Genomic DNA, 19,495 nt, shown 5'->3' with positions numbered 1-19,495 from the left:
GAGATCCTTCAGTACAAACAGAAAGACAGACAGACTCTGAGACATCCTGTTACTTTTAAATCAGGATTACATTAATTATACATCCCAGCCTTAAAAGCTATTTATTTCAAAAGCGAAGGTTCGCTTTAGTCTTAATATCAAGTATCCTGTATTTGAGCAGTTGTCGAAAATTTTCAATTTGTTTATAGCCGTTTGTCCTATTTTCTAAATGGTTTTGATTATGTAACAAACAATAATATATAAAAAAAATTAAACCAGAAGAAAAGTTATAATTCTTTCTCTTGACCACTAGACAATATTTGCAATTAATTATTTGGTAAAGGGATAAAAAAACTTTTAATTAAGTAACTTTCACTTTTAATTATCCGTAATGTTTCGGTACAACGGCATTTGGCTGGCCGTTTACCAGATCTTTACGTACAAACGTACGAAACCTACTACTTCCCACAAGAATCAAAACCAGCATAGTTACTAATACAATTTATTGTATGAAAACGGTCATGCTGAAATAAAAAATAACAAAATTAATAATCAAATATTAAAATGTTAAATACATTATAAGAAATAAATCTTGTAAAAGAAAATAAGTCTTTTTTATTTGGGAACAATCGTCTTTTCTTTATAAAAGGTTGCGTGACTTCGAAATTATGTTTCAAAATGTATAAAAGAAGCTAGGGTTATTTTTTGCTTAAAATCAATCAAAATTAAATGGGAGTTTGTAATTCATAAATAAAATCATCATAGACTACTATTAAAATATTCTGGTACAAAAATAAATTAATTACTTGGTCTAATTTTAACAAAAATGAGAAGATTAATTTGCCGTCTTTAAGAAAATCATTCCACTCTATTATAAATGCTTAAAGAAAGAATTCTTACCGAGGTCATTGAACTTGTCAAGCCGGGAAGCACTCAAAGGTATTTTTCAGTACGGATAACACCACATTTTTGACTATACATGGTTTTTTATCACACAGATATTCCACACATCTTGAATGAAAGATTAAAGATGGCCACGCTAGCTTTGTTTTGTTTGGTTGCGCAAGCGTTATTTTGAATGCCGTGTTCAATTATGAACTTTATTTAAAAATAGGCGCTTTCTAAACTGCCAATAATGATAAGGAAAACAAAAGGATAAAGGTTCGAGTTCACAAACGCATCACACTATTATACTTCCAATACACACCCGCCTGAAAGTGGGGAATCGAACATAACACCATTTAGATTTTCAACAGTGTCCACGAAAGTCACAATTCAAAACCACATAAATCACATGAGTTTTAAAATTTGGCCTTCTGGCCTCAAATTTGCTAGTAGTAATATTCACGAATACTTGTACTAACACAAAATGACACAATTCCACAAATATGTAGGAATAAAGGAATAGGATATAAACATTCTTCATTGAAAGCTTACACATTCACTACTCACTCAAAACACTTATTCTCATGGCCTCACAATTTTTCGAAATAAATAAAATAGTTATTTGAATTTGTTAGACCATGTAATGCGATACATAATAATAACTTAAAATAAGTACCCAAACTTTATATTAGGTACCTAATCATTAATAATGATAATAATAATGTTCTAATGTTAGAATAAACCTTAATGCTAAACATAATCTGCATTAATCATCAAATAATTCATTCAAATATTTTTAATAAAAGAAAGAATAATTAGTAAAAAAAATTCTTTTCAAACAAATCTTTTTTGCTAAAGAAAAGTGAAAATGCATACGTAAAATCCTTCTTCGATCAAATCTTTATGTAAAAGATAGACAAGAAAATAATCCTTAAATCTAGATAAACAGAATAATCAAATAAAGTAAAATTATCCTTAATCTAAACATATCATCAAAAATAAAATATCCTTAATTCTAAGAACATAAAAAAGGACTGTATTAATTCATCAATAAAACATCAAAATGAAATTAAAATTGCATTTTTGCATATGCGAAATTTAAAGTAAGCTCAAAGTAAAAGAAAAGTCTCAAAAAGTGTTTATTTGGCAATTTCTCTTTGGCTGAATAGATAATAAGCTTTTTCTTGTACTTATTTATACAGTCTTTAAATTAAGAGCAATTGGGGCCTCAGTTAAACCTGAACCTCGAAAGATTGCAGATCAAACCGACGCACTACAATTATATTAATGCCTCGTGCTACGAGTCCTGTTTATGGTTATGTCTTGTTTCTTTTTGTGTAACCGTGAACAGGATTCCTGGCGCGGGGCTCAATTCACGAACATATCTGAAATAAATAGAATGAAAAATGTTCTAAAGTTAAAATCATCAATAAAAAATCAAAGAAACTGCGAAAGAATCTTTAAATATCAAACATTATTTAAGCTTTAGTTTTGGTGCCATACAGGTTGTTCGGCCGAGGAAACAGAGCTGGAACACCCTGGATGGCATCCTCATTGGGCTTTACTCTTCGAAATAAATCAAACAAATCAAAGTACATCTGCTGTGTTCATGAAATTACTGCTTTTTTGTTTTTTAGGTAAATCTTCAGAACGAAATATAATAATCTTAATATATAGTTAATATTAAATTATTTCTCCATAGTATTCCACATAAGTAGATATAAAAATATTTTTTTTACCTCCATTAACACCGGAGATTTTTAGAGCTAAAGTTTTGAAAAAGTGACTGAGAAAAAGAATTTTTTTTTGTTTCTCTTATTTTTTGGATGGTTATATTATGTTTTTCTGGCAACTGAATAATGATACACAAAGACAAACAAGTTAACTAATTATTTCTTTTTTATTCCACCAAAAAATATAAATTTTTAATGGCAAAAAATACTACTGAATGAATTGATTATTTGCAAATTTTAGGTTATTTATTAACCCTTATTTGAGAAAAGGATTAATTATGACAGTTGCTCCGCCCCCTTTTTTGACATCTCAATCACTTAATAGGGGGTTAATTAAGCTTTTTAGACTAAAAAATCATTATGTTTTAATTTTATTTTCTTTATAACTTTTGTTGTTGTTAATGTTAGGATTGTGAAACAAAAACAATTTTCCTGCTATATTCATAAAGATTTTTTTGGTTTTTTGATCTTAAACAATTTTGCCCAATAAGTAAGTTTTTCAAAATATCATTAAACTAAAAAGACTCAAAAAATATGTGTAAAAAAATGCTTTTTACTCAAAAACTAAATTTTTTATTTCATTTTTGTATAAAGTTTCTGCTAGTAACAAAAATAAAAGGATTTCTACCTTAATTTTGCTAAAAAAGTCGTTTCATGTTAAAAGTTACTTTTTCCTCAGTCACTTTTTCAAAACTTTAGCTCTAAAAATCTCCAGTGTTAATGGAGGTAAAAAAAATATTTTTATATCTACCTATGTGGAATACTATGGAGAACAAGGACATATGCATTTTTTTATAATTCATTGAGAAATAAGGGCTGCAGATGCTTAAAAATACTTTTTTGAGGGTCATGCTGTATATCATATTTCATGTTTGTTAAACAAGGAACGACAATAATGCTTCGCATCTAAAATTTAAAAAAATACGTACCTAAGATTTTTTACGCGAAAAAATCCCAGGTCCCGATCAAATAAATCCGTAAAGAAAACTTGTGTATTCGAATAGAAAACTTTAGTTTTATGCGTTAGAAATAAAATCTTGAGCTCATTTATAAGTTTAAACGAAATTGTAAAGAAATTTGCGTCAAATTATAAATAAAAAAAATATGCAATTGCTGAAAGTCGAAAAAAATGCGCAAAAAGAACGATACTAATAAAAATACTTAATCGTCTTGGGATTCATCTTGGGGTAGGTTTACTTTCAACAATCATCTTGCAGAAATCTCGTTATCCGTGGCGTCAACATCATCGGACAATTTAAAACGGGCAACAACTGTACGGCCACCGCCACGTACATTTTGAACTCTACCGAGGCGATACTTCTTAACCAAGTTGGTGCACCCGTCAACAAGAATTACATCTCCAACGCTTAGCGGAACTTGATTGCGTCTCCACTTTACAGTGCGCAATAACTCAGGCAGCAGCTGCTGCTTGTAAACTTCATGGAACTGTCTAGTTAGCTCCTCCAGATGGCTCAAACGACGTGTGATTCTATCTCTGGAACCTGTTTCGAACGAGCAAATCCCGTCGTTAGCTCTACCACCCAACAGATCAGCAGGAGATATGATTCTCCATGTGTTAACATCATTCCCTTGTGTAGCATAACTCAAGGGTTTAGAGTTTAAAACTCTAGCAGTCTCAGCCGTCAGCAACAACAACTAATTGTGGTTAACAACTGCTCCACACAACTTCTTATTGAGGACACGCTTGACCATGGCGACCTGGCGCTCAACGCTTCCAACATACGAATGAGCGCCAGTCGGCACAAGGTGCCACTCAAAACTCACATCAGACTTCTTCATAACTTCATCAAGGATTCTCTTCGTGCCAAGGAAGTTCGTGCCGCGATCTGTAGTAACAACTCTGGGCATATTGTAGAATGCTTGAAGCTTTCTGAGGCCAATAATGACAGCCTCAGTACTGTAATCCAATAGAACATCAATAAACACTGCTTGTGTAAAACGACAACAAGCAATCAACAACCATACCTTGTACTTGGCTGGTGCGGACTCCAGGCCTTGTAACTTCCATCGGACTCGCGAGGTCAAGGTGGACATGGTAGAATGGAACCGAAGATTCTAACCTGTCGGGCAGGATGTCTGCCATAGTTGGGGCTGAACGACGTGCATACTCTAAACAACAACTGGAACATGACTTAACAACCTTCGTAGCCTCTTGGCGGCCACGTGAAATCCAAGCATACCCCGACTTTGTGCTAAAGTCTTTCTGTGACCGGCGTGGCCAAGTTCATCGTGGGCTTGCTGTAGGAACAGTCTGGCCAAGTTATTGTGACGATCAATCAAAATAAGGCCAGGGGAATCCTTGAACAGCTTCTTCTTTCCCTCAGCTGCTGCCTCCAAGGTCTCGTCCCCACGGGACTTCATCTTGAGGACTTGGAATTTACGAACAGGATAATAACCGTTATTACCAACGATAGGCCAGTACACCTCTGTCTCGTGATAATAAGGTTGCAGACTATCAAATCTGCCTTCAGCCTCAATAATCATCTCTTTCTCCTGGTTGTATGATGCCAGGAATAAATCACACACAACATCTAGGTATGTAATTGAAAAAGTGTGGCTGTCATAAAATTTAGAATCATCTATCGGCTCTTGTCCGGCCGGAACCGAAACTCCCGTCGGCTCTTGTCCGGCCGGAACCGAATTTCTTATTGGCTCTTGTCCAGCTGGAACCAAAACTCCCGTCGGCTCTTGTCCAGCTGGAACCGAAACTCTGATCGGCTCTTGTCCAGCCGGAACCGAAACTCCCGTCGGCTCTTGTCCGGCTGGAACCGAATCATTCATCGGCTCTTGCCTAGCCGGAACTCGTTTTTTAACAAGCAACAATTTAAAACAATTGGCAGCTCTGAACACCACCTGCATGGTTCTGCGTGCCTGCCTGTAGGTACGACGTGCTAAAGTTCTCCAGAAATCAGTATCTACTACCTGGATAGCCATGCACTTCAATCTGACCATCCGCTGATTCATTTCAGCTTCCGGGATGGGGTGATTTACTTCACCCGCCGTCTTTACAAGCCACTGGTCCTGGTCCAAGCGTAGCCATCCAGGTCCATCCTGGTACCTGGATCCTGGTGAAACATCTTGAATGGTACAAGCACCTCTAGTGGCAAGATCTGCCACGTTCTGATCAGTAGGAAGCCAGCGCCAATCCTCTGGGCTGGTCAGCTGCTGGATCTCACTCACACGATGACTGTTAAATATGTTTAACATTACAGATTCACTCACAATCTGCGATATTGCGCAGGTGCTGTCACTAAAAAACATCTTGCCTGCCACGCCAAACAGCAGGGCTCGGACAATTGCGTCCGCCAATCTTGCCATGAGTAAGCATGACAATAACTCTAGTCTTGGGATAGACTCAATCTTAACAGGAGCCACTCGACTTTTGCCACTGCATAAAATCACTTCGTAGCCTCTGGCCGTTGGCCAACGTAGGTAGACGATGGCTGCGTAGGCTGAACTTGAAGCATCAGAAAAACCAATGATGGTTGGGAGCCCCAATGGCTCATCAGGAACTAAAGAACGTTGAAATGGCACTTCTCCAAGCTTAGCCCTGTCTGCCAAACTGTCAACAAAATCATCTCTCAGCTTTGCAGGTACATGCTCATCCCAGGCCACTCCAATTATAAAAACCTCCCGAAGAATAAGCTTAGACTTCAGGAGTAACGGACACATGAGGCCCAAGGGGTCGTACAACTGTTGTACGACCCGCCAAATCTCTCTCTTCGTTACACATTCTGGCATGGCTCTCCATAAATCTAACAGGTCCAGGTCCTCCAGCAATTTTCGGCCCTTTACCTTGGTGCCATGATTCACCCGAGCAGGTAGAGTAAGAACATCTTCTCTGGGGGCCCATTGAATGCCCAGTACCTTAACAGGATCAATATCATCTCCAGAATAAATAACTGATTTAAAGTGAAGTTTCCAGGTTCAATCATTTCCTTCAACTCTTCGACCATTTTGACAGCTTCTGGCTTGCTATTGTGGCCGCCAGTATGGTCATCAATGTACGTACACTGCTCCAGCTTGATAGCTGGAGCATCCTGGTGCAGCACAAACTTGGATCCGGTAGGTTGTTGCTCACTTCTCCACAGGTCCTGCTTCGCAACTACCTCTGCTCCCTTCACGTATTCAGATCCATAAACATCATGAACATCTTGGCGGCTGCGCCCTCCAAAAATCTGTGCAGTAAGTCTCAGGGCTGTGACGGCGAAATTGCCGGCCAATTTTTCCCCGAAGTTAATTTTTTTGGTCAAATAAACTTCGGGGTTGGCATGTTCATCCTCTGCAAATCATACCCTCTTCAGCTGCGAATCTTCATATGAATTGTAAAATTTACACACATCACAAACACAGGCACACTTGTAACTTCTGAACCGAATAAGATTGTGAAACAATGTGTAGGTAGGTTGTGGGCCATCCATCATGATGTGATTTAAACTTGTTCCATTGCAGGTCAAGCTAGAATTTGCACAGATTCTCAACGGGGTAGAAATGCTGTTCTTGAAGGCCGTCACCAAAGAATTAAAATAAACTGGACCTTCATAGGCTAGGTCTTGTGGCGTTGCTTTGACGTATACACCACGGGACACCGCTTCTTTGAACACCTTGCAGAATACTTCATATTCGCCGTTTTTTATCATGCGCCGGCGATCACGTAGCGCTATATTATACGCCTGCCGTGAATTGTTTGGCAGCGTATTTGTTGGCAGCCGGTATGGGTAAGCTGCCGTCCACTCCTTCTTCACAAGATCCAATGTTAAACCTTCTTTGATTAGATCCTGTTTTCGCTGATCAACAGCTGACTTGCCTGACGCAAGTGCCAGGCAGTGCCTGCAGCCTGTGCAACCATTGCACAGCCCCGGCGGCTGCACGCCTAACGACTCCGACGATAGGAAGTCCATCGCTGCAACTTCCAACTTAGTAACTTTACAAATAACAGGCTTACTAACAGGCTTTCCATCAGCAGAAACAACAAGGAAACCTGTGCCAAAAATGCTGCGGTATAATCTTGACTCGCCGATGAGTTTATCCGCCGCCGGGAACGTCGTGGGCGTGACATGCCCAAGGAGAATATCCAATGGACCGTTCACCAATGAAAAGTCCTGTGGCTTCATATCAAACAAAGCAGCTGCGGCGACTGGGTCCATGCTGCACAGCCCGTCTGTGTGTCCAATTGTGTGAACAACAGCTGCCTCCATAACATGCTTGTTCTTGTTATGGTCAACCAGGCAGAGCTTAACTGTTGGACATGACTGAACTTTGCCATCAGCCATTGAAATAGTAGCTACACGTCCAGTAGAAGGCAACTGCAACTTCTTGGCAATAGACTGTGTAACCATGGTGAGGTTGGCACCTGTGTCCCACATCCCGGACACAGGCACCTTCCTCTTGTAGACATCCAGGGCGTCCAGCTTCTGGAGCATCAACATGTAATTGTTCTCACCCAAAAACGGCGCTTCATAAACAGCTGAAACCTGGGCGACGGACTCGTGAAGTAACGAGTTATGTTTCTGTCCACAATTGTTGATCCTGCAGCCTCCAAGCCTCTCAGCCCGCGGACATTCTGAAGCGTGGTGCCCCTTGTTAAGACACAAGAGGCACCCGCCGATTTTCATCACAAACTCTTTCCGTTCTGGAACAGACATGGTTGTAAACTTTGAACATTTAAACAAAAAATGTTCACCACTACAGCCATCTGAAGGGCAAGGCTGCTTCTTCTTGAACTTGCTAGGTGTACCAGGTTTGCCTACGGCGGCCGCAGCTGCGGCAGGATTACCTTTCTTCTTGGACGGCGTGTCCAAGCCGTGACTGCTGCGCATTAATAAGGCGCCACGTTGTTGCTCTAAAATATCCAGCAACTTAGGTACGTCGGGGACGTCCATGCTCCCAAGTGCAAGGTCAAGCTTATCTTGAAACTCTTACGGCAGTTTCTTAGACAGCATCTCCAACAATAAAACCGTGAGCCATTGGCTTGTAAAAACTGTGTCTTTACCATCAGCCTTGGTTATCTGCTCGAGCTGGTTGATGGCACCTGAGAACTCGGCGAGAGCGCTGACAATCTGGCCGCTCTCGGACAATTTACCTTTCTTGTCCCAATTGTTGTAAATACACAACATCTGTCTGGTTCTAGATTTGAACAGCTGGTCCAAATATATCCATTGCGCTGCATGTGTGGCAATCTGTTGCAATTGCAGCCTCAACGGTTTATCCTTCATTACTCGTTCACAACTTAATACCATCTGAAGGTAGCTGGGCTCATAACCAGTAGTAAGCTTCTGGAAATTCTCCTTAAATTGCGCATAAGAAGATTCTTGCCCGTCGAAGCTGGGAAGGAGTTTCTCGTCGATACGTGGCATGTATCCATGAGGCGAGAACATCGGACTGGCAGCAAATGATTGAGCGCCAAATGACGGCAGCATAGGATCTGCCGAGGCACCCGAGACTGGCGTAACAGGCTCTTGCTTAGCCTTTGCCAGTGTCTCCATCAGTTTAGTCATATCACTGATAATTTTAGTTGGTAGAGGTATGTAATCACCTTTTATAACTTTCACTATCTGCATACAACGTTGTTGCAAACTGTTTTTGTGAGCTGCGAGATCATCACCAAGAACTAAAACCTCATTGCTTATCGCTCTTAGTTCATCTATGGCATTTAATGTAAGCTTTAACTCGCTATAGTTCTTTCGTGCCATGATAACGTCACTATAAAAATCCTTTAGGTTATTATCATCTTGGATTAACACATCCAGCTGTTGAAAACCGCTCATGGTACGTTCAAGATTTAAGTTCGCATCATGAACAAGGATGCATTCCTTGCCGAGATTAACATTGATGTCTGCGGTATCTGAGACTACCTGCATCACTCTGTCTAACTCTTCGGTTATCACCTCAACTGCCCTAGGCAATCTGTCCGACAATAATTCATACTTAGTCTTTTTAGGTGCCATTTTCACTTTTGTTAACACTGATTACAACTATAGTCACATGTAGAATTTATTCACATTCAACACATACGGTAACTGTCACTGGCTTTGTCTGGCTGACAGGACTTCATACCGTTTTCATTGTTTCGGTACAACGGCATTTGGTTGGGCGTTTACCAGATCTTTACGTACAAACGTACGAAACCTGCTACTTCCCACAAGAATCAAAACCAGCATAGTTACTAATACAATTTATTGTATGAAAACGGTCATGCTGAAATAAAAAATAACAAAATTAATAATCAAATATTAAAATGTTAAATACATTATAAGAAATAAATCTTGTAAAAGAAAATAAGTCTTTTTTATTTGGGAACAATTGTCTTTTCCTTATAAAAGGTTGCATGACTTCGAAATTATGTTTCAAAATGTATAAAAGAAGCTAGGGTTATATTTTGCTTAAAATCAATCAAAATTAAATGCGAGTTTGTAATTCATAAATAAAATCATCATAGACTACTATTAAAATATTCTGGTACAAAAATAAATTAATTACTTGGTCTAATTTTAATAAAAATGAGAAGATTAATTTGCCGTCTTTAAGAAAATCATTTCACTCTATTATAAATGCTTAAAGAAAGAATTCTTACCGAGGTCATTGAACTTGTCAATCCGGGAAGCACTCAAAGGTATTTTTCAGTACGGATAACACCACATTTTTGACTATACATGGTTTTTTATCACACAGATATTCCGCACATCTTGAAAGAAAGATTAAAGATGGCCACGCTAGCTTTGTTTTGTTTGGTTGCGCAAGCGTTATTTTGAATGCCGTGTTCAATTATGAACTTTATTTAAAAATAGGCGCTTTCTAAACTGCCAATAATGATAAGGAAAACAAAAGGATAAAGGTTCGAGTTCACAAACGCATCACACTATTATACTTCCAATACACGTAAAGAAACTCAAAAGCAGGAAGGAGGGGGACATTAGGCTGTTTCATACACTAGTCCCCAAAGTCTTTAAACTTTTCTTATTCATTGACTTACCAACTTTGGAGACTTTTATTTAATTTTGATTTGGTAATATCGATTAGTTGAGTGTCTAAACGTTTCAACCTCTAATTATAATCAATATAAAGGTTAATTATGTGTATCATCATTGGGGATGTCCATAAATTTTTCGCCATTGTTTTATTCCTTTAGATGCCTGCAAAAAGTAACAATTGTATAAAAATTTTACTTTTAGTTGTTTACTTTTTAAAATTTAAAAACTAGTAGTTTCACCCCTAGTACCTAAGGGCTCTGTATTTAAAGAGGTAGGAAAGGGACATAAATGGAATCATAATCACATGACTTGAATATAAAAATAAAACAGCTTTAAACCATTTCTTCTTCCCTAAACTTAAGAACTATATCCTTTCTAGCTGTTAGCTTAATCTTAATGGACAAACAAAAACTGAACTATTTTGAATAAAAAGTTATAGTAAAGTACACTTATTGACAGACACATATATAAGTAGGATAATATAAGAAAAGTTTGTATATAAAATGTACATATATGCATATTAGATTTATTACTGTAGATTGTCAATCAGTCTTAATACTCCGTCAGCCTAGGGGCACTTTGGGGAGGGGGGGAGGGGTGAAAATTTCACCCCACCCCTTTTTAAACTTTAGTTTTCAAAAGAAAAAGGTGAACCATATCGATTCAGTGGATAACAAGATCCTTCTTAACAGACACACATACTATTGCTTTTATTAAAGGATAGGATTCAAAATGTGTTTTCATTGATCCAATTAGGGAATTGATCATCTAGAATTTTATATCTATTTTATGCAACATAGTAACAAACTAATGCAAGTAAACCTATGTAATACAATACAGAATCTCATCTTGTGCTTTTAATCTATTAATCTAATATTTATAATTATCCTATTACTTAATTGTTTTGCTACGCCCTTAGAGGACCAATTTCAATTTTAGTGATAATGTGGTATTCGGCAACCGTGAGCCATGTCTATGGCACCCCTGATCTGGGGTTCGGTGGAGGGTCAATGGCCCTCCCCCGAGTCCTGGGGAAGGGGTCTAGTGACCCCCTCCCTACGCTTAGAATTAATGATTTGAATCTGTCATGTTTATTATGGTTAACTGTATTCTTAATTCTCCCCCACCCTTTCCAGGGATGGGGGAATCATTATTGCCCAAACTGACCATTGTATATGTATTATTTATGCTTTCATGTTATGATTATTTATTCCTATCCATGTAATTATTGTTTGTTGTATATAGCTTTAGTATCTCTTAACCCTTCAATAAAGTGACAACTGAAAATAGATGTTGATCATTATCTAGTGAAAGCTAGAGAAGCGTAGCTTCTCTATAGTAAGGTGTCCACGTCTGTCACACTGCCGTAATCTAATTGAACTCCGGTGTCTGCCATTTATCCTCGGCGGATACCACAACTTTGGTGACAGCTGTGTGAGATTACGGCGAACCACAAGTGTAGAGCAGACGCGCATCTGAGGCTAAGGTACTCCCAGCAGTGAATCTGGCAAAACTGACGCAAGCAACCTGAATTACCCACCCTGGACAGCAAAGTTTAACTCTGCATCCGGCAGTTGTGGAAGCGAAACAGCGAAATCTGACGAATAACCGCGAGCAGCGCTGATATCTAACGGAGAATTGAGCGCCAAAAGGGCTGAAACAGGCCTGCGGACCGGCTGAAACAAGCCAAATACGTGTAGACGGCTGAAAATAGGCCAACTTTACTGCAAGAAATAGCAGGATCCGAACCAGCGGCGCTAGCAGGACGGGACATTCCCTGCCGCCATCAGCCGGATTTGGATCAGCGGCGCTAGCAGGACGGGACATTCCCTGCCGCCGATAGGCTGAAACATGCCACATAGCTGCAAGCTGCGAGCTAACATACGGGTGTAGTGCACCAGAACAGAGAAAAACTACGTCAACCCCGAGTATCCTGAGAAGCTACAACGCAGCCACCCATCTAGAAAACAGATATTATATCACATTTGCAGGGATTACCACCCTAGTGTGATGGCCAAACAATAGATTTATGAGCAAAGCTTGGCAAACAAATTGTTGTGTTGTGATAAATCTAAGAATAGAACAGGCTTGGATTACTGTGTATTGTGATAACAGCTAAAAATAGAACAGAGTTGGTCAACAAATCTGTTATGCAATTGTGATAAGGACAAAAAAATAGAAGCTAGATGTAATATAATCAAAACAATCTCAAGCCCACAGCACAACAACAATACACCCCTTATTCCAAGGGAAGGGGAGGGGCCCCTCTCCATTGAAGGCAAATACAATCAGGGTGATATAACAGATAAGCCTAAGATTAAGAAGAAAAGGCCCTATTACACCAGCACACAGTTACCCCCCTCCCTCACAGGGGGAACGGACGGAGTTACCCCCGTCCCCTCACGCGCTTCCCCCTTCCTACCCACACTAGACTAAGTCCGTCTGTAGTGTGGAGCTAGCGATCGGATACACAGAGCGCCATTCACGGGTAGCGCAACAGAGTGCGGAAAATATCATAAATCCAACGGACGAAGCGGACCAATGAGAGAGCAAGCTGAGGGGTGAGAGCGCGTTTTCCCCGTGTGCGCGGATTTGACGGCGCGAACGCGCGTTACAAGGACAGAAGATTCCACGCACACACACACACACACACTCTCACACCAGAGCGGAGCTACTCCATAGCATTTAACAGGGGTAGTTTTAGCAAATAAAGAATTGCAAGTTTCTTTCCTCCTAGCTCTAGTGTGATAAGGGAAAACCCAATCAGTTCCTGACAGCAGTTCAGACCCTCAACAGCTATCTACCTCAACACCTAACTATTGATAAGTACAGCTAAGTTATATCTTTGCAACTAAACTCCCAACCTAGTGATACAAACAGTGTTGGCTGTTAGGCTAGGAAGCCTCAAGTGACAAACCATTCATTGTAGTACTGTATAACTTTGTGCCCGCCGTTTCACCGTTGACCCAATGGACCAGCATCAAGTCCCAGGAGGTGACCAAGCCCCAGGATGGCTCCAGGATGACCCTCAGCCGGCCCCAGCCGAGTACCGCAAGCTGATGCTGAGCAATCTGCCGGAGTTTAGAGGGCCGCCCAAGCAATCCTGGTCGGCACATATCCGCCGACTTGAGATGTCATGGGCGGCTTACCGCGTGCCACCTCATGATTCCCTCAACCGCCGCAACGCCCTACTACTGTCATTGGTAGGGCAAGCGGCGGAAATGGCGTCCCATCTGTTTGGCGAGGCAGGCCAAGCCTTGACCTACGAACAGGTCAAGACCGAGTGTGAATTGCTATTTCGCCCTGCTTTTGAATCCCAAACGCTTAAACAAGCATTTAGGGATTACAAGCAACACTCGACAGAACCTATACAAGCGTACATATCAACTAAGTGCGCCTTGTATAGGGACGCCTACAACCATGAGGATCTTGAGTTGTTGGTGGACGAATTAAATCGTGGAATTCGTAACGCCAATGTAAAACGCCTCATGATGAACCATGAAATTGCGAGTGTACCTGAGTACACTCGCAAGGCCATGTTCACCGTGACCATGGTTACTAAGCAGCTGAAGGAAGGTGTGTGCTTAGTGGACTCGACCGACGGGCTGACTGGATCTGCCTGCATCCAGTTGCCCCAATATGACGAGTCGGAGCCAATGGAGATTGGCTCCTTGGCTCCGGGTCTCCACCAGATGGGGAAGGTCGCTCCAGATGACAAGGTTCCAGGCCGCTGCTACCGCTGCCAGGGGAGAGGCCACCGAGCTCGAGACTGTCCAACGCCTGTGGAAGTTAGCCTAGAGGAGAGGCGCACCCAGCCACGCCGTGACCGTTCTGCCAAGTGTGAGCGTTGCCACTATGACGGTCACACGGCGGCCGATTGTAGAGCTGACTGGGCCCAGGTAGCCAGCCGCAGGCGCACCGCCGACAAGGGTGCCCCTCCAGGGAAGCCCAGCAGAGTGGCCCATATGGAAGGGAGCGCGCCCCCAGCACCACCACCGCAAGCAGCCGCCCCCAGAGCTGCGGACCGAGCCGATGGGATGCCGCAGTTCGGGACTGTCCCAGCTAGGATCAACGTACTGGGCGGCGCGGCTGAACCCAACCGGGTTGGCCTAGGCTTCAGTCTTAACCATCTGGGGCCAGAGCTGATACAGCCCAACAACATAGCCGAGCCAGAGGTGCTGAGGCCCCAGCCTTTCAGCCTCAACATGATGGAACCTGCCCGACTGAGCCTACCCAGCAAGAGTGGAGGGGCGCTGCCCAGCGTCCCTGAGACGGTGTATGGGGAGGCCCTGGCAGCCGCTGAACGAGAGAGGCAGGAGGTGCTAGCCAGCACCTCTGCATCGATGTATGGGACGCCACCCGGCGTCGCCACCTGGGATGATGGGGGGGTGCTATCCAGCGCCTCCCACCTGGTGCCTGGGGCGACAACCGTCGCCGCCACCGAGATACCTGGATCCTGGAACGAGCCAGCCTCCAACCTGATGTCTGGGGCGACAACCGTCGCCGCCACCGAGAGACCGGAGTCCTGGAACGAGCCAGCGGTCCCAGAGGAAGGGGTGACACCCGTCACCCCCAGCCAGCCAGCGCCACCAGTCTGCAGGGAGAGCCCAGCTACATGCCAGCCAGCGCCACCAGCCTGCAGGGAGAGTCCAGCTACATGTCATCCAGAGCCCTCTACCAGCCAAGGGAACCCAGCTGCTCACCATCAGGATAAGTTGAATTTGTTAAATGTGTTGTATCCAAAATATTGTAAACACCCAGCCTTGCCTGTGCCCCCTGCACCTGAGGCTGGGGAGATTGAAATTTGGGAAAATAAGGACTTGCCTGTGCCACATGCACCTGAGTTCCTAGGGCAGGGGAGGGCATTGAGTAAGGGCGAGCCTGTGCCACATGCACTTCAGCCCCATGCCACTGGGCATGCCTTGGACCAGGGAAGGGAGCACTTAGGGCTAGGGGAGCCGACACCCAGGCAAGTGCCAGTCGCTTGCCAGTCTGTCATTGGGGAGGGTATCGGGGTGCCTCGGCCGCATACAGATAACGCTCAATGGAAATTTGTATCTAGCCAGGAGCAGCCCAGCCGTGTCCAGCCCCAAGAAGCAGCCGTGACCAGAGCCGGAGATCCCCAGCCGCGTGTACGAGGAAGATGGTTACCTGGAAGCCTCTCCCATTGGTGGATGGTCCTGTGGGGCCTCCTGCTGGCAGCCGTGTGGCCTACAACCAGCTACGTCCTGGTGGGGTGGGACTGTGCCAACCCCACCCATGTCACGTCTTACAATAAAGAAAAGATGTGTGACACGGAGCCCCTACACCAGGAGGTGCCCCTGGGCCATGAAATACACGTCCTGCAGCAAGTCAAGGTGAGGGAAACCACTGGGTTCAGCTGTCAGCTCACCGTGTCCCAGTGGACATTCAGGTGTGGGGTATGGGGTCACCTCAAGGTGACCTCGGTCCCCACCCTCATGAGGCCAACCAAGATAGACCCAGAAGCGTGCCGAGACCTGGCCAGGAACCGAGTATACACGTTGCCAGGCAAGACCCAGCCACTGACGTTCCAGCTGAACCACCCCCTGTTCTTCACCATCGACATGGTGGGCGCCCTCGTCAACAGCCCCGAGGGGGTGGGTTGCGAGGGGGAGGACGTCCACTTTGAGGGCCAGCTATACCGCAATGAATTAGTGCTCCAGGAGCGGCGGCTGCTGGTCAAGGAGGAGAACTATGTGGTGGAGGATGGACGGGTGGAGTCCCAGTCTGACCACCTGACCCTCGAGTGTCCCCATTCTGAGCTGTCCTGTATCACTGGGGAAGCAACCTACGTGTGGGACCACCTGGGAAGAGATTGCCCCTTGAGGCTGATCCGCAGCCTCCAGCCCAGCCTGGTGAGGGATGCATATCTGGTTGACCATCAGGCCCAGTTTTTCATCAACATGACCAACCCCACCTCAATTGTGAACTGCGACTTCGAGGCCCATGCCACCAACCATCCAGCGTTGTTCGTGGCAGCTGACCCAGCCGCGGCTGCGCTGCCCAGAGTGTCGGCCAGGGATGTTGACGTTCCCCTTCAAGCACAGATCCATGCAGGTTATATTGGGTTTACCCTGGAAACGCGCATGAAAAGCACTGCAGCGGAAGAAGTAGCGGCCAACTGCTGGAAGCTCCAGCAACTAGATCCGGCCCACCCGGTGCGTGTCCAGGGGAGCACGTTCTCGGTACTGAGGGGAGACATCCTGCTGCAGCTGACCTGCCAAAGGCACAAGTATGTTGTCCGCGAACACAAGGAGTGTTGGGACAAAGTGCCAGTGGAGCCCACAGGTTTTGTAGACGCTGTGACACGGGTATACAGTGAGCACGCCACCAAGATTCCCTGCTCCTCCACCTACCCCCTGACTGTGCACGCGGAGGAAGGCTGGATAGAGTTAACCCCTGCTCCCAAGAAGAGGCCACCCCCGCTGGATACGCCTAAGCAGTTGTTGACAGAACCCTTAGATGACTTCAGTTCAGGTGGTTTGTATTCGCAGGCTGAGTTGAACGACTGGCAACAACTGCTGGCGTTCCCAGCATACAAGAGTGCCATGCTGACCGGCCTATCCTATGGCTCCTGCGTTCAGCAAGGCAGCTGTTCGGCCACAGGAGACCATGGGATAGTGTCCTACAACATTGACCGACTGGCGGAGGAAGGAGAGGCAGCCCTGGATGTCTGGGCAGGATTTAGACAAGCCATCCACGAGTGGGGAGATGGCGCCGCCATACTGTGCTTGCTGTTGCTGATCCTCAAACTGCTGGGGGACCTAACCATCATTTCTCTGGCAGCAGCACAAGGAGGAGTCCGGGCAGCCCTGAATGCGATATCACAAGTGTTCCTGTACCATCCAGCTTTATATAGGAAAGCGCTGGCTAGAGCCAGGCTCAACCATGCCAAGTCCCGGGACTTTTCAGTGGACTGGGATGCCATTCCCATCGGCAGGGAAGCAGCCGAGGAAATGGTGTCTATGAAATCAACTGACAGCGGGCATGACCGCCCAGGTAGGCCAGGACCGCCCTCTGGCCGACCCCGCGGCCCCTCCGGAGGACAGGCCGCTGCTCAGACAATCAACCTGGCAGCCAGTGCCCCAGCCGCTGCCAACAACAACCCGCAGGTCCCACTGCTGACCGTTCCAGCAACAACTGTGCCACCAGCAAACCTGATACCTGCCGGCGCTGACCAACGTATCCAACCCAAGTCAGCCTCTGCCTTCTATCCCACATTGGGAGCCCATCAACCCTAAGAAGATACTCACCACTAGGATTCCATTGAATCATTATCGTTTGTATATATTTTAGCCCTAAGGAGCGGGCCGAAGGCCTCAACCACTGTCGGAAGTCTGATAGGGAAACCACCTCCCAGCCTTCCGAGGGGAGAGTTGTGGTATTCGGCAACCGTGAGCCATGTCTATGGCACCCCTGATCTGGGGTTCGGTGGAGGGTCAATGGCCCTCCCCCGAGTCCTGGGGAAGGGGTCTAGTGACCCCCTCCCTACGCTTAGAATTAATGATTTGAATCTGTCATGTTTATTATGGTTAACTGTATTCTTAATTCTCCCCCACCCTTTCCAGGGATGGGGGAATCATTATTGCCCAAACTGACCATTGTATATGTATTATTTATGCTTTCATGTTATGATTATTTATTCCTATCCATGTAATTATTGTTTGTTGTATATAGCTTTAGTATCTCTTAACCCTTCAATAAAGTGACAACTGAAAATAGATGTTGATCATTATCTAGTGAAAGCTAGAGAAGCGTAGCTTCTCTATAGTAAGGTGTCCACGTCTGTCACACTGCCGTAATCTAATTGAACTCCGGTGTCTGCCATTTATCCTCGGCGGATACCACAATAAAAAAGAAAATCTAAAAAGAAAAATTTAGTGGGGATTTTTTCTTTGGAAGTTATCTCTATGAATAGATATTATTTTTCTATGGACCTACACGAATCTTTACTGTAAAGGAGAACCATATTGGTTTGCAGAAATATCCTACAGACATTGTGTTACTTTTATAAGGATTGCAAAACTACAATTTAAATACAGTAATGAGTATCTAAAAATATTATCTACATTTTAAATTTCAGATATATCCTTTATATTTAAAAATTAAATAGTTAAATAGATAACCCAGTTTTTTTTGGGAAGGGGGGCGGATTTAAAAATGAAAGGTCGGAAGATTTTTTTTAAAAATTTTAATCAACTAGCGGCTTCGCCCCTAGCCTCTAGGGGCTTTGCACCAAGAGGTTTGATCAAACTAATTTTTCGTGTTTTAGTTTTTAAAGAAAATTTTAAAAAAACTTTGGGGGGTTAGTCAACCCCACTAATTTTGGTTAAACAAAAAAATTTTTTTGGGGGGGTTAGGGGTGTCCCACCCCCCCAAGAAAATAGTTATATACCTTCCCGGGACCTATGAGAAGCTACCCTGTAAAGGAGAACCCGATCGATTCAGCGGTTAGCGAGATCCTTCACTACAAACAAACAGACAGACAAACAAACAAACATCGTTCTACTTTGTATTATAAATATATGTACACGTGGATATTAGTTACATATAAATTTCAGGAAAACTAACCCCTATAAAACACATTTTGTTTGATTATTAATAGTCTACCATAGAAAGATGTAATAGCTTACATTATTAAGATTCTACCAAACATTCGCCTTGCGTACAAATATCAAATGACTACCATTGTACTTTGATATAAGTGACCCAAATGTCAATCCTTGATTGATTTAGATACTCATGTGTATTGTTGCTTTTACTAGGTACATAAATTTTTATCTTCTTGCTTTTTTTTAGTTGGAAGACGTTTTAGTATTAGCTAAGACATTTCAATGTCTTCTTGCTAAAAGATCCTAATAATAATTTTTTGTATGGTGCTATCAG

At 43.4% G+C, this 19,495-nt stretch overlaps 2 protein-coding genes across 2 annotated transcripts; both read right to left on the bottom strand.

The window, feature by feature from the left end:
• Positions 1–3,803: 3,803 nt before the first annotated feature.
• LOC145327492 (uncharacterized) lies at positions 3,804–4,652 on the bottom strand. Its single transcript, XM_080171038.1, has 2 exons — positions 4,280–4,652; positions 3,804–4,186 (listed from the first exon to the last, which is right to left on the bottom strand). Exons 1-2 carry the CDS (start codon positions 4,650–4,652, stop codon positions 3,804–3,806), a joined length of 756 nt encoding a protein of 251 aa, XP_080027164.1.
• Positions 4,653–4,727: 75 nt separating this feature from the next.
• On the bottom strand, positions 4,728–8,500 carry LOC145327490 (uncharacterized). Its single transcript, XM_080171036.1, has 4 exons — positions 6,914–8,500; positions 6,572–6,736; positions 5,450–6,485; positions 4,728–5,149 (listed from the first exon to the last, which is right to left on the bottom strand). Exons 1-4 carry the CDS (start codon positions 8,498–8,500, stop codon positions 4,728–4,730), a joined length of 3,210 nt encoding a protein of 1,069 aa, XP_080027162.1.
• Between the last annotated feature and the right edge of the window lie 10,995 nt (positions 8,501–19,495).

Source organism: Acartia tonsa, chromosome 9, assembly GCF_053477335.1.
Source record: "Acartia tonsa isolate MP-2025a chromosome 9, ASM5347733v1, whole genome shotgun sequence".
Lineage (NCBI taxonomy): Eukaryota > Metazoa > Arthropoda > Copepoda > Calanoida > Acartiidae > Acartia > Acartia tonsa.
The sequence above is the reverse complement of the archived record's forward strand: the minus strand, read 5'-3'. Positions and strand labels throughout refer to the sequence as shown.

Bases quoted from the DNA above. Each gene is read 5' to 3' on its own strand.
- LOC145327492 (XM_080171038.1), bottom strand. From the start codon at position 4,652: ATGTCCACCTTGACCTCGCGAGTCCGATGGAAGTTACAAGGCCTGGAG. The intron at 4,187-4,279 runs GTGGAGCAGTTG...ATGCTACACAAG, and splicing joins TGTCCTCAATAAGAAGTTGT to GGAATGATGTTAACACATGG.
- LOC145327490 (XM_080171036.1), bottom strand. From the start codon at position 8,500: ATGGACGTCCCCGACGTACCTAAGTTGCTGGATATTTTAGAGCAACAA. The intron at 6,737-6,913 runs GTATGATTTGCA...GAATACGTGAAG, and splicing joins AAGATTCGCAGCTGAAGAGG to GGAGCAGAGGTAGTTGCGAA. The intron at 6,486-6,571 runs GTCGAAGAGTTG...GATCCTGTTAAG, and splicing joins AGCCAGAAGCTGTCAAAATG to GTACTGGGCATTCAATGGGC.